We start from the raw sequence: 15,473 nt of genomic DNA, 5'->3' as shown, positions 1-15,473 counted from the left end.
TGTCCAGCAGCACAGAGCATTCAGATACACCGCAGCGGACCACCGACTTCTCACCACAACACACACCTCACGCTTACACCCCAAAGGCGCAACCAGGAGAAGAGTCGTGAAGGAAAAGGAAAGACACTCTTTTGTCTCCATGGACAACCAACTTCCTACAAGCACTTCTTAGTCTGTGTAGCACAGCTGCGGGTCCCTGCCATCCTTTTAATAATTCATCCGGTCGGTCTCCGAGCCTTGAGCCTGCAGCGCTCACCAACTTTTCCTCCTTTAACTTTAACGGTGGCCGGCATATTCTGCAAATCTCTTTTATGCACTTCAGACGGTGGACACCAATACTGCACAAAACACAGGTTGTGGCAGTGTGTTGACTGTGCATGTGCCTGAGTGTGTGTGGAAAGAGTTGGACAAAGTGTGTGAGTGCATATGTGTGTGTGTGTGTGTTTTTGGATGAAGGGCATATAGTGGCGGGAAAGTGGACACTTCTTCGACTCATTCTTGGATTTGGGACTGAATGTGCCAAGTAGAGGCTTAAGCAGCATCGTATGGAGATCGTATGGGATGTATAGGTCTCATTTGTGAGATTCACAGTGAAGGCATCTTTTTGTGCTGCTGTGTTAAGGCTGTTGTAGTAGGGGCAGTCTGTGCACCCTGTCCTTTGATCCTCTTTGACCATGTCTGGCTGTACCAGCCGCTGCAGACAGGGGGTACTAAAGCTTATGCAGTCCCTTCAAAGGCTCGTTTCGGGAACCCTCAGTAAAGGTAAGACACGTGCATAAAAAAATGGAAATTTGTTAAAACCCTGCCTGTGAAAATTCAGCTAAAGTCATTTATTGTGATTTACATCCTACATGATGTAAAGATCATACTGTGAAAATATAACCTTGATATTGACTGAGTAAGGTCAAGTGAAAGATTGAAATCAATGAAAAATCAAATCCAACCTTTATGCTCCTAATCTCATATATTAAGTATGAGACTTTAGCCTGGATTTAACAGGGAGGGTAACAATTGCTTTTTTGCAATTTCCTCGCTGTTTTTCCTTCAGATGACAGTCTGATGTTATTGATGTCCTGTCGTTTTTTATCTTTCTGATCTCTTCTGTTGCTCGGGTATGATAGCATTGTGTCAGCAGAAAGTACACTGCATGGTTCGTCTCCATGCTGACGGTGAGAGACTGAAATCAAGTCGTGTCTGTTTATCTGTTGTTAGTGTGCGAGGCGAGCCGGAACCTCACTATGCACTGTTATGAACCCCACTATCTCCCCACACCTTCATTATATCTTCCTCACAGATAAGCACTCTTCCTATACACAGGGGAGCAGGCGCTAATTTAAAGTGGATATTGAGAATTCTGAGCCGCATGGTATAGAATCTAAACAACTTTCTTCAGACCACTAGAGCAGCACAATGTGGAAATAAGCCCAGAGAGTATTAAAGTGGTGAAATAAAGCTGTGACTGAAATACTATACATTCTTAAAAGTAAAGGTTTCTAGAAGGGTCTTTGTCAGGATCCATAAAGAACACCCACAAAACATTAAGTGTAATAGGTTCTTTAGACTATTAAAAAGGTTTGTGAAGAATCCTTTTTAGAAACTTTTTTGTGTATATGTTTGTGCACACCATTGCAGTTTTTTGTTAAAAGTTTGCAGTTTTTCTGCAAAAAATCCTTACATTTTTACGTTTAATCGATTTGAATTTACAAATTATTTAAACTTTCGTTACTAGCGAGGAGTTGCTATAAATTAGAAAAATGAGTTATTTCAACTTTATTTTTACTATAAATTTTATTTTTATTTACAATTATAATTTCAAGTTGGTTCAACTTAAACATTTAAGTGCAGCAAGGAATTTTTACAGTGTATGAGCAAGAAACTGCTCTTAAAGGGATAGTTCACCACATAGGTGTCATTTACACTGGGGACGCTGGGGACATGTCCCCACCACTTTTTGAAATGTCTGATTTTGTACCCACCACTTTTTGAAAGCATTTGGTTAAAATGTTCTGAAAAATCAAACAATATCTGTGCGACTTACAATGCAAAAATGAGACAAAAAATATACAATTTAAGTGAATTTGTGATTAAAACAAGCAAAAAAATCTGCCAATGGGGTGAGAAAAAAATCTAAAAATAAGATATCTTTTTTCTTAAACACTTAATTTAAGCAAAATTTCCTCACCCCTTTGGCAGATATTTTTGCTTGTTTTAAGCACAAATTCACTTAAATTGTATAGTTTTTGTCAAAAAATTAGACTTATTTTCTTACGTCATTTTGCTTATTAAGAAAATACATCTTGATTTAAGAATTTTTAGATATTTCTACTGAAAACAAGACAAAAATAATAAGAAAGAAAGTCAGATTTTCAAGAAAAAAAATCTTAGTATTTTTGTCTTGTTTTCAGTAAAAATATCAAAAAATTCTTAAATTAAGATGCTTTTTCTTGATGAGCAAAAATCTAGTTTTTAAACCAAAAATATCAAATTTAAGTGATTTTGTGCATAAAACAAGCAAAAAAATCTGCCAATGGGGTGAGCATTTTTTTCTTGAATTTTTCTTGAAAAATAGTGTTTAAGAAAAATGTTTTGCTTACCCCATTGGCAGATTTTTTTATGCACAAAATCACTTACATTTGGTATTTTTGGTCTAAAACTAGACTTATTTTCTTAGCCCATTTGCTCATCAAGAAAAAGCATCCTAATTTAAGAATTTTTAGATATTTTTACTGAAAACAAGACAAAAATGCAAAGAAAATATTTTCTTGAAAATAATTTTTTTGCAGTGTACAACTGGTTTTGTGGTCCAGGGTCACATATGTTGCGTTGTGTGCTTATAGTGTGTTTTCTTTTACATATGTAATGAATTTCATTGTAATCATTGACTTAACGCGCTGCTGTCTATAGTATGGTGCTTTGGCACTGTTCGGTTGAGCTGGTGTTGCAGGGACTGTTACATGTGCAGTCGACATTGTTGAGGGTTTTATGCCCATTTTTGATGCGCTGTTATTCAATATTTTTCCCATCCTGCTATAATGTTTTTTCATCGGATCTTTTGTCCCCACCACATTTCAACACAAACTGACGCCCTTGGTTCACCAAAAAAATCACTGAATTCATTTACTCATTCTCATTTTGTTTCAACCCTGTACAAATGTATTTGTTCTTTGAGCATAAAGGAAAATGGGTCTCATTCAATAAGCATGCGTACGAAACAAACTTGTGCATGAGATGGCCTTGCAGATGTTTTACAAACAAATCGTGATTTATCAAAAACTTTCGTATCAAAAGTTCTTCTAAAAATACGCAAAAATTCAAGAAAACCTCAAACCATGCATACACAATAATCACGTACGCTATGAACAAATATTAGTTTATAATTAAAATGTGTATAATAGTGTTAAATTTAAATGATTATTTGATATGATAATGTTTTCTGTATTATATATTATTATATACGATCTATAATATTATTATTATATACATTATATTATACATTTTTATAGCCTACTTATTTTTTTACACATATAAAGAAGATGCACGCAATGGCAAATCTTCATACTTTTCTTCCTCACTTTTTAAATCTCTATATGAAAGCGTCTGCTTAAAGTGACACTCCACTTTTTTTTTTAAATAAGCTCATTTTCCAGCTCCCCTAGAGTTAAACAATTGATTTTTACTATTTTGAAATCTATTCAGCCGATCTTTGGGTCTGGCGGTAACACTTTTAGCATAGCTTAGCATAATCCATTGAATCGGATTAGACCATTAGCATCGCACTAAAAATGACCAAAGAGTTTCGGTATTTTATTTATGATATTACACAGTGCCCCAAAATAGTCCCCTGCTATAAGTTGCACAAAGGTTTTCGAAAGGGTTACAAAATTATTTTTGGGTTCTACGTAATATCATTGTGCCTACTGCAACCATGGTACGGCAGCAAAGTCCTTGGTTATTACGCCAGAATGAGAGTATAGTTCCTAGCCATATTATCTTAGAAAATCCCAACTTTTAATTTTCCGTCACTCTTAGTACACGAAATAACTACAGAACAGTGTTGTTTAAATAGGAAAAATATTGAAACTCTTTTTTGAGCACGGTGCTAATAGTCTAATTAGATTCAATGGATTATGCTAAGCTAAGCTAAAAGTGGTACTGCCAGACCCGGAGATCGGCTGAATGGATTCCAAAACGGTTCAAATCAAATGTTTAACTATAGGGGATCTGGAAAATGAACCTATTTTCAAATAAAGTGGAGTGTCCCTTTAATGCCTAATGTAAACGTCATGTAAATGTAATGTAAAGTCCAAACGTAAATCACTTGATTTCAAGTCAATTCGATTTGACTTATATAGCACTTTTCACAATTGTTTAATTGTTTCAAAGCAGCTTTACATTAATAAATGCAGGGAAAACACTAGGGAGCGCAGAAAAAATTGAACCAATGTAAGAGGGTGCTAAGTTAAGCCAATGTCAGCAGACTACCCAGGGGTTGAAAAAAACCCTAGGAGAAAAAGCCTGTGGTAGAAAGTCCTAGGAGGGAAAAATACCCTTGAGAGAGAGCCAGACAGAGCTGATTCTATGGAGGATATATTATATAATAGGTAAGATTTTTAACAATTTTGTGGGGATTAAAACATATATGTATATACAGTATATACACACGGATAAGTAGATTAGATGGGGGCAGCTGGTGGTCTCCTGTCTGTTTTATTTTATTATTATTTTAGATACAGATGCGTGTCTCTGTCATATTAATTAAATGTCATATTTGTTAACGCACACTGTAAAAAAATAGCTGCGGCTGGTTGCCAGTAACTTACTGTAGATAAAGATGAAGAGTCTTTAGTTGCCAGTTCTACCCAGTAATACTGTAATTTCTACAGATTTTTTTTTACAGTGCATCCAATACTTATTTAATGTTACTCCAGTCGGTGGACAGCACTGGCTTCCTTCAGCGACAGCAAAACTTCCCAAATAAAAAAATGGAAAGCAAAACGGAACTTTACAGATTATAAATGTCATCATGGATTTCTTTTCGAGCTCTTTTGCTTCTATGACAAATTTTCTGTTGACTAGCGCTGTACTGCGGAAAGCCTTTATATGGAGCTGGTTTGGGAGGGGGGTTATGCAAATTACCAACCTCATGCATGCGGCCGCTCATGTAGAACACTCCAAATTTACTAACGTAAGAACAAGTATAAGAACAAACTCATGTGCCGCACGCATTGTGAATTAGGCGGAAGGTTTACATGAGAAGTTCAAGTGTGCATATAAATACAAAAAACTTATAAAATTATTAGTGAATGAGACCCAGTGTTTTGAAGAATGTAATCAAACAGATCTATCGACTTCCATAGCTAGACCCTTTTTGACCCAATTCTGGGTTAAAAAAAAACAAATTTTTACCCAAAATTTAATCCATAAAAATAATAAATAGTTGTGGATATTGTTTATAAATCCATTCTTATGTAAATAGTTCCAATGTTTAAGATTATATTCCAGTGGCTCAATTGGTATCGCTGTGCTAGCAGTGCAAAGCTCATAGGTTTGATTTCCTTCTAACACGCGTACAGATCAAATGTACGGCTTAAATGCATTGTAAATTGCTTTGGATAGACGTCTCTGCCAAATGCATTAATGTAAAATTATGTTCTGCGATTTTAAAGAGCTGATGCTCAAGGTCCTCTGGGTAAACCGACTCCTTTTAGAGTTGATAAATAGTGCGAATTTGTAATCATTGCTCGGCTAAGCGAGAGAGGAAGAGGAAAAAGAGAGTCTCTAGATGTCCATCATAGTTTTTTCTGGATGGCTGCACTGTGCTTCTAATGGGTTAATGGTGACCCTTTACCCCTGCAGGAAGCGGATGCCATTATGGGTCTGCTGCAGTTTTAACCTAAATATGCATTATTTTAACACATACACCACAGAACAGCATTTATCAATTTATGTTTTTGTGTGTTACTCATTGTGTCTCAAGGACAAACTTGGTCTGTAATGCATATTTGTCGCCATAAGCTGCACGACACATTTTGTGTCCAGATCTTGTGATTTCTGTATTTGACCTCGAACTGTTACAGTATTTTAGGATGAAATATTGTTTCTTCTCAAATGTCCAAATTTGTTACAACAACCAACAAAAAGTGACAAGGTCAGCCGAGTACATGGCAGGGTGTAAGTGTACTGTGTGTGCGCGATTATGTGAGAACTGCTATTTTTGCAGAGTTTTACATTTCCAATGTGATGAGCCTCTGGGGGAGAGACAAAGAGCATTTGACATTTCGAAAGAACGCCAGGTCGATCAATCCTTTCAACTTACCTTGGCATGCCACAAATTTTCCCTCTTGTCTGCAGAAGAACTGCTTGAATGCATAACTCCTCTGTGTGTAAAGACTGTACGTGGTGCATACAGAAGTTACTTTAAGCCCTGTGATTGGCAGAATCAATAGTGATGTGGACTGGCTTGGAATTTTGTACCAGGTTGAGTAAAACTATTGAAAAAGGGTGAAAGCAAGAACGATTTAGGTAACATGACACACAAAATGAGATATTTTGCAGAATGTCTGAGCTCTTATTTATCCATCAAAGGATTTTTGAATAAAAGGATGGGTTCCCAGCAAGCAATTTTGCATTTAAAAGACGTCTAAGGACGCATTTACATCGCAAGTGACTCAGTTCTGATTTTTTTCTCTCATGTGGCACAGATCTGATATGACCCAAGAAAGTATAAGCAGGAAGAAAGCGATATTATCAGATAGGTTTCAGGTCGCATTCATATGTGGAAATAAATCAGATACATGCATTCGCGTCTGCATTGTTAGCAGAAAGATCGGATATTCCCATCTCAAGGCGTGTCGTACGTCACTGATGAAGTGACATTGGTCAGTGATGCCAACTCAGGTGGACACCAACCGTGACTCTTCATAGCAGAGCAAGAGGACAACGACAATGCTTAGTGGAGTAATGCAGAAGTTTGATGTGTTGTTATAGAAATAAAGCAAAGGCCCGGAGTTGGCTAATCGGGAGCAATCGATGAGTTCCCGGTGGGCCGGTCATACCACGGGGTTAGAGGTTGCAGCCCCAATTGTGTACAATTTGCAGGTGGGAGATGTCCCCACTACTTTTGCCCAAGTTGATTGTGTCCCATCTACTTATTGAAAGAAATGTAAAAAATATATTCTTGCAGTGGGTGTGTATTAGAGTCCATTTACTAAAATGCATGGAAAACGCAAGAAGCGCTGCTTTCATCTGTCTCTCAAAGTGCTGTCTGCCTTTGCTACCAGTCCCACTCGCTGTGACCACGAGTTTTGTTTCAGATGCTTCCATATTTGAGTGCACTTGCCGCGCGTCTACATTTATAATAAACTTGAACGCGACATGATGCTATAGCCTTTAAAAGGAAAACGATCTGCAAATCATAGATGTCATAGATGTATCGATAATTCTTCATTATTGTCTACTGTAAGGGTAACAAAAACTATTTGAAGCAAAACTTATCTCAGTTTATTGGAAAAAGGGACGTTTCATATGAATATTATGTTTTTATTGCTTTTAAAAGATGACAGCGGGTCGTCAAACAAATCGGATAGATGCAACAAATCGGAATTGGGTATCAAGATGTGCAGTGCACATCCAGCCTAACTGTGGGTTCACACCAGCCACGGTAGATGCTACAAAAACGCGCTATTTGGCTAGTTGGACGCTTTAATTTTGAGTTAACGCTTCATTTGCGCGTAAAAGCCGCACGTGAAATTCTAGTCATTTGAGACATTCACGTGGAATTTCGCGTCATAGGAGAGTTCCGCACCATTCACACCGCGCCATTCGCGTGTAACACACCGCAGGATGCCTATTCCCGTCTTTGCATTGACTTAACATGTAAATCACTCGCGCTAGCCGCCTCTTCCGCATCTGGTGTGAATGCGACAAACACAGCACAGACATCTAGACCCAAACATGGCAAAATTTTGGGCTGTCACTGAACAATTTATTAGATGTCTAACCATAGCCCAAAAATAATTGAAAATAAATGAAACTAAACACCCTATAGTCATTTGTCCACTTTGCTAACATGATGGAATATCAATCTCACAAGTTATTTTGGCAAAAAAACGACATGTAACCAAATCCAAGTGTCATGATCCTTTAATAGTTTTTAGCTTATTGTGACAGGAACATGACAGACCCACTTGTTTCGTGTGGAAGCACATGGCCTCTGCTTGTTTTGGTGCGCCATGTGCTTTCCTGTCTCGTGTCTTAGCCCAGCCCCCCTTCTCTTCATTAATTATCTTGTTCATTGTTTCATGTCCTTCACCTGTTGCCCTCATTATTTGATCCCCTATTTAATGGCCTTGTGTTTGCTGTCTTGTGCTGGTTCGTTTTGGATGCTACCGTGTGAGGTGTTTACCTAGTTGATAGTGAAGTGTCCCATCTAGTCTGTTTATTGTTGTTTGCCTTGATGGGTTTTTGTTTTCCCTGTCTTTGTAAATAAGGTCTTATTGTTCATTCGTTGTCTGCATCTGGGTGCTGTCCAAGCCAATCGTGACACCAAGTTTATTTTGGTTAGAAGTGGGTTACACCTAGCTGTACCATAATGAGTTTATAGTTAACCTAGATGGTTGTTTCATTTCTGTACAAGGGCTGTCTTTGTAGTCAAAATTCCTTTGCATCTATACAGCTCCATCACTCCTGTGTTAATTGCCTTTAGTAGATTATTATTAATTATTTCATGTCTGAGGGGACGATGTAATGTTCACGTTCACAGTCGGACTGCCTGTGGGTTGTGAAACAGAAGATTTAAAAAAAAATCAGTGAGTGTGGCAAACAGTACACAGTTTAGGAGAGAGAAACAGAAATAGATGATATACAGAACGCATGTTTTGCTGATTCAGTCTATTAAACAGGACTATAGTTCATTAAGTGACTAGTTCTTGTGTTTGAAGAGTAGTTCATCCAAAAATTAACGTTGTTATATATGCAATGCTGTTTCAGTGGAACAAACATATGCAACAATACAATAATAGAGTGAATGATGACATGACTGCACCTTTACATTTTCATTTGTAAAAAGGATCTAAATAAACATTAAGGTTTACTCAAGCACAAGTGCAACTACATGTGTCTTCATATGCTTTATTAAAGATTTACCTTACTTAATAATTAACTCGCTTTAGAAAGTTTGTCTCCATTCTGGTTTATTAGCCATCTCTCTCCCCAAATCTTATCAGTTTCCAGTATGCTCTCTATGGTTGTGTTTCTCTGTATCATCTTATGTAAATGCAATATTCTGTGACTCATCGAGCCTGTTCAAGTCTCCTCTGCCACCTCGGTCTCTTGTTCCCATTGAGCTCTAGATATTGTGTGTGTGTGCGCGTGCATCTGGCTCATAACACCTTGCGGCAATAACACAAGCAAAGGACCCAAACATCCAACCTTTGCATCTAAAAGAATGGAGATAAGAGAGCGTGAGAGAGAAATAAACAATTCAAACCTGACATCCCCATCCGAAAATTTGCACGTATTTAAGAGACTGAACTGAGGTCCTGTGTGCTTGTATGTGGATATGTGCATAACTGCAGAGAAAAAATGCAACAATATGAGGGACTGCAGCTGTTCAGCTTGCTGCATCCTGGCTGTGAACTGACAGACTGTCATTCCCTAAGCCTTTCGGAGAACATCCCACTTTGTGTGCTATCTGTCAAAAAGTATTCGAAATTAGAATTTGTCATAACCAAAACAGTACATACTTTTTGAGGCATAGTATAAGACGGCAAGAGCATACTGTATGTGTAACCATGGTTACCCTGGATGTTCTTAACGGCGCTTCTTTTATTGACTTTTAATGGAGTGATAAGCTGGAACTGAGAGAGGTCAGAGAAGAGCAGAGCTGCGTGTGCATGAATGCTGAGTCCACCGGATTGTGGCATCCCAGCGGTGTGTTAAAGTTATCTGAGTTTAAGGAAAACAGGCGCACGTGCACACACGGGCATTCAGGGCTCATGGAGGGTCACACACGCACATTCACATACACGTGGGTGCAGTTGGTTTTGCAAACACCAGGACTGCTCTCTAGAGATAGCGGTCAGCTCCTGTATCTCCTCTTCTGTTTTCTCTCTCTCTTTCTCTCTCTCTCATATTAAAATCATTGTAACTATAGGGGAGAGCGGGCACAACCTAACGCTTTTTGGTTTTGGCTCAATCATTCAAAACATATTTGAGTTTGATTAATTATATTTTTACACAAGCAACACACACATCTCTGATACAAATGAACATTTGAAGTTTGTTTCTAGTACTTACCATTCTTGGACAATTACACCAAACGTGACAGAAGTGCAAACGTTACAACTTACCCCATAGGTGGGGTTAATTGTTACAGGCAGGGGGTTAGTTGTAACACTTGCTTAAAATTCAGTTTGCAGGCAAATATTTACATACTATTTTGTCTATATACTTGAAGTGGATATTGTTTATATGTCTGTCTATAATAGACAGGTATCCACACTGTATTCATTCATCCAGCCCTTTTCCAACAATAGTTCAATTATAAATGGATACAAATGTCTAAATATGTGAGAAAAAGCAGCACAATTATGACAATTTTTTTAATATGTGACTCAGTCTGTAAGAACCATACTACAGTTTCAAAATCAAATAATAATGAGCATCAAAGTCTGATTTTAGCCAATAATTTCATTATAATTTCAATCTTTGACGCGACTTTATTCAATTAATATTAAAGATTTGAACAAAATGAATTTGACACACGATTTTTGATAAGACAGGCACATTTATTTTGTTGGCAGCAGCAATTATTTGTGTGTAAGACTATTTAAATCAACGGCAAGAATTACGCTACCGTTAGCGTTTTTTTCATATCATAAGTGCTGAGGGGTTCGTTGTAACACAGCGTTACAATTAACCCTGCTGGATTAAAATATTTTCAAGACCACCAAAAAAGTTGCTAAAAGCTGCAAACATATTTCAAAATGATGCCATGTTTTAGTCAACAAGACACTGATTAAGATGACATAACATTGGATTGGGTATCTTACACACCCAACTTAGAAACCGAAAAAAACTTATGATGAAAAAATTTACATGACACCAAAACACTCGCTCATCAATAAGTCTCTGGAAAAACATTATACATTTCCAATAATTTGCGGGAGATCGTCTTTTGGCAGCGTGAAAAAATACCGGAAAATCTAAACGCAACAATATAAACAGTCTGTGTTACAACTAACCCCGCGTTAGTTTTTGCCCAGCGCACCCCTACAGTAGATAAACCCCACCATGAAAATTACTTTGACATTTTAAAAGGTTTTATACGAGTTTTATATATTTTTTGTCATAAGAAAGATGGATGGTACTTGACCATGCACACCTTGCTGTGATGATGCTTGGTGCTCTGGATGGTTGCTGGAGCCGTCAGGGTTATTGCCGACAGAAAACCACATTCACAAATTTGGCTTTAATTTTAGTATATAACACTTTTTCACCCATTTTACTGCCTAGCAGATGATAAGTCCAATGGCTTTTGAAGCAATATTAAAAATCAATAGTGCACCTGTCCAAAGCGAACTGCCTTGTTTGATGTATCATTGATGTCAATACAGACGGTACAGGATAACTTATGTGCCAAAGTTTATGCATAGGGTGAGGGGTTTAGACCTAAATCCATCCTACTGTGAAAATAATTTACAGTCTTAATGTGCTCCATTACAAATAAACAGCTGTTAAAATGCAATGTGTACAGATGGTCAAAGCCACGCTGTATTACTGCAAAGGCCAGATGTTAAACTCACTAAAGTGCACAGTCGAAACACTGTTTGCTGGATTTTTGTCTGGTCGGCCGGTGGTAGATCTCTTTCTTATGAACAATGAACATAAACATATATACTACGATACTTCAACCTAGGGTATCTTACATTATCTCTTTCCTTTGGTCTCTTTCTCTCCCCCGCTCTCTCCTTTTAACAGCAGATCGAAGCTGACAGTGCATGTCTCCACTTTTAATTTTTAAATCGCTCGTCCCGTTTTACGTAATCTACTTCCTCCTGCAGTTTATTTTTATCTGCAGCATCCCCATCCATCTCTCTGCTTTTATTCGTGACATTTCTGCATTCTCTCACTTTTTTCTCTCTTCTCTCTCTCATCCATTATTTTTCACCTCTATTTCTCTCGTCATATGTTCGTTGACCCAAAGCATGACATCTTGCAGCAGGTCGATCTTGCACCGCTCAAAAGCTAGGCATACTGAGATGGTCAGCTTTATTTTTGAATTTTTGAATCTTTTAGTTATACTGTATCTTTTTGAAAGGGTCCATGTAGCTTAACTGGCAGAGCATGATGCAAGCAATACAGAGGTCATGGGTTTGATACATAACTAATAAAATGTATACCTGCAATGCACTGTCAGACCATTTGAGGGTAAAACCATATGCCGTGCCGTCAAGCAATGACAAAAATGTGTCATAATCCAAAGCTTTGTTCACAAAACAGAACAAACATTATCCAGTGTGTACCAATAAAATATTTTTAGTAACTGGTAAAAGATAAACCAACAGCTTGCATGTCTGTTTTACACTTTCTGGATAGTTGTGTAGAAGTGAACTGGTTTCCATGGAGATGAATGTGGCATGTGGTATTTTAAGGAAAGTGCTAATGTAAATTGATTTTTCTACCCACATATGAATTTGATTAAAGTGTGTTTTAACTGATATTGTATGTTTTTCAAACTTGTTTGCTGAAATGTGAAGTGTATTGTTATGCATTCATATTCAGATTACAAGAAGACCTTCTAAAAAGCAAAGCAGAGATATTTGCCATTGGTCTGGGCTGTGCATGTGCATTCATTCATTTGGCGGATGCTTTTATCCCAAAAATGTACAGTGCATTCAATCTATAAATGTTTTATCAATAGACCTACTTGTGTTGTACACTATTGCAATGCTAATTGAGCTGGTTTTGCCATTGTAAAGCATTTGTTGGGATTATGTAAAAAGAATTCTGACATTTTATTAATACTTATATGTGATTAAACGAAGATAAAGGCATCCCAGCGTATGTGCACAGCTTGTGATAAAAGTTATTTACAGCTGCACAGCATGACGGTCTCAGCATGCATCTATAGTTGATAATACGTGAAATGCTGCCCCCTTCTGGTGTCTTTGCTGTCTCACAAATTATTACAGCTGCTATATGCAGTAGAAATCAAAATTAGAGAACAATTTGTAATACATTTATAAAATAAATAATTCAAAACAAGTCATCTACACAATGGTAGCCCTCAAAACCTTTAGTTGTAATCCTTTTTTTGTGCTGCAGTGGTTTCTGTTTTCTATTTTTTTCCACAAAACTTTTTTGTTTGTTAGTTTGTTGTTAAAGTGCCTTGGTTTTATTGTAAAACATGATAGCAGAACATTGGCATACCCACAACCAGTGGGCCCATTCTTTTAAATTTTGAATGATGAAGAATAATATTATAACAAGTTTTATACATTTTTCTCTAAGTGTTATCTCCACTGTTTGTCGAGAACATATGTAATGCTGCATTCCAGAGCCCATCCAAACTAGTGGGACGTGGGACTTATCCTTCCTGAAGTGTCCTAGACCATTACTTCAAAGCGTTCCAGGCATTTGAAGTGGAACGTAAACAGAAAACATGGACGACCGACCGGTCTTCTTAAGGCTCGTACAGACTACATGACTTTTAAACATCGGTCCGAACTGTGCAGGTCACACTACAGTAAAACATCAAGTTAAACATCTTTACAAAGTGTTTTGGAGCCAATATATAAAAGCGCTGCATGTCGCTTAAGTAACTTGGTATAATTTGACCATATCTTCATGCTAACAGACATAATTTCACGCCATAATATAAAAAAACAAGCTGTGTTAACATTACAGTGTCTAAAACAACCCTATGAGAAGTACAATTTATAGTCTATTCCTTGAAGTTTTCCTCTCACGACGCAAGACTCTATGGGCGCCGCCATTGTCCTCCGACTTATTTTTCTGAAGTCGGGGTAGGTCGAACTCCCCCGAGTTCGCCGGTAGGAGGTTCCACTTCGACAGGCATTCCAGTGCACTTTTCCTAGTTGGAGGTAGGATAAGTCCTAGATCCCACTGGTTTGGATGGGCTCTGGAACGCAGCATAAAACCAATCTAGACAATCCTTATATTGTCATTTATTTCAACACTCTAAAAAACAAACGGTGCTATATAGCACCAAAACAGTTGCTTTGGATCGTAACGATAGAAGAACCATTTTTAGTGCCATATAGCACCGGTGAAGAACCAGTGAAGCACCAGTGAAGCACCTGTGTAGAACCATATAGTGCTATGTAGAACCATATGTGGTGCTATATGGCCCCTATATGGTTCTACACTGGTGCTTCACTGGTGCTTCACTGGTGCTTCACTGGTGCTTCACTGGTTCTTCACCGGTGCTATATGGCACTAAAATGGTTCTTCTATCGTTACGATCCAAAGCAATTGTTTTGGTGCTATATAGCACCGTTTGTTTTTTTAGAGTGAATGGTTGCTCTTTGACTAACTGTCAATCATACACCCTGTCTCCAAAGATGTGTCCAGTGACTATAACAGTCTGCTTGGCTTTGAATTTTTAAATAGGCCTATATCGTGTAAAGTGAATGTGTTTAATCAGCCTTTATTACTTTAAGGACAATATTTGAAGTACACTCTAAAAACAAACGGTGCTATATAGAACCAAAAGTGGTTCTTTGCTCGTAATCATAGAAGAACCATTTTTAGTGCCATATAGCACCAGTGAAGCACCAGTGAAGCACCTGTGTAGAACCATATAGTGCTTTGTAGAACCATATGTGGTGCAATAGTGGTGCTATATGGCCCCTATATGGTTCTACACAGGTGCTACACAGGTGCTTCACCGGTGCTATATGGCACTAAAAATGGTTCTTCTATGGTTACGATCCAAAGCAACAGTTTTGGTGCTATATAGCACCGTTTGTTTAGGGATGCTAAACAATTAATCGCGATTAATCGTTAGCAGAATAAAAGTTTTTGTTTACATCACATATGTGTGTAAACTGTGTATAATAAATATGTATATATATATATATAAATATGAACACATTCATGTATAATTTTAAGAATTTATTTTATATATATTAAGTATTTATATTTTTATATAATATAAATTATACATAAATAAACAAATGTATATACACATGTAAACATTTCTAAAACATATACATGCATGTGTGTACATTTATTTATACAAAGTTATTATACATAGTTCACACACATATATGATGTAACAAAAACTTTTATTCTGCTAACGATTAATCACGATTAATCATTAAGCATCCCTAATTTGAAGCCCCCCGCACTCAGAATTTCTACCCAATAAAATATTCTAGAGCTTGGCATATCTAGAAAGATTCATATTTGTTATAAAAATATTTATCAAAATATCTTCTTCATTATTT

At 37.3% G+C, this 15,473-nt stretch overlaps 1 protein-coding gene across 1 annotated transcript in view; it reads left to right on the top strand.

Annotated features, from left to right (window-relative positions):
- kcnip1b (Kv channel interacting protein 1 b) overlaps positions 1-15,473 on the top strand; it is a 51,765-nt gene continuing 36,292 nt past the window's right edge. The window contains exon 1 of the mRNA XM_065290623.2: positions 1-762. Within this exon, the coding sequence (XP_065146695.1) occupies positions 675-762 (88 nt within the window). The 5' untranslated portion in view covers positions 1-674. The remainder of the gene's footprint in view (positions 763-15,473) is intronic.

This window comes from Paramisgurnus dabryanus, chromosome 10 (genome assembly GCF_030506205.2).
Source record: "Paramisgurnus dabryanus chromosome 10, PD_genome_1.1, whole genome shotgun sequence".
Classification (NCBI taxonomy): domain Eukaryota; kingdom Metazoa; phylum Chordata; class Actinopteri; order Cypriniformes; family Cobitidae; genus Paramisgurnus; species Paramisgurnus dabryanus.
Note: the sequence above shows the minus strand (reverse complement) of the source record. Positions and strands in the feature narration are given on the sequence as shown.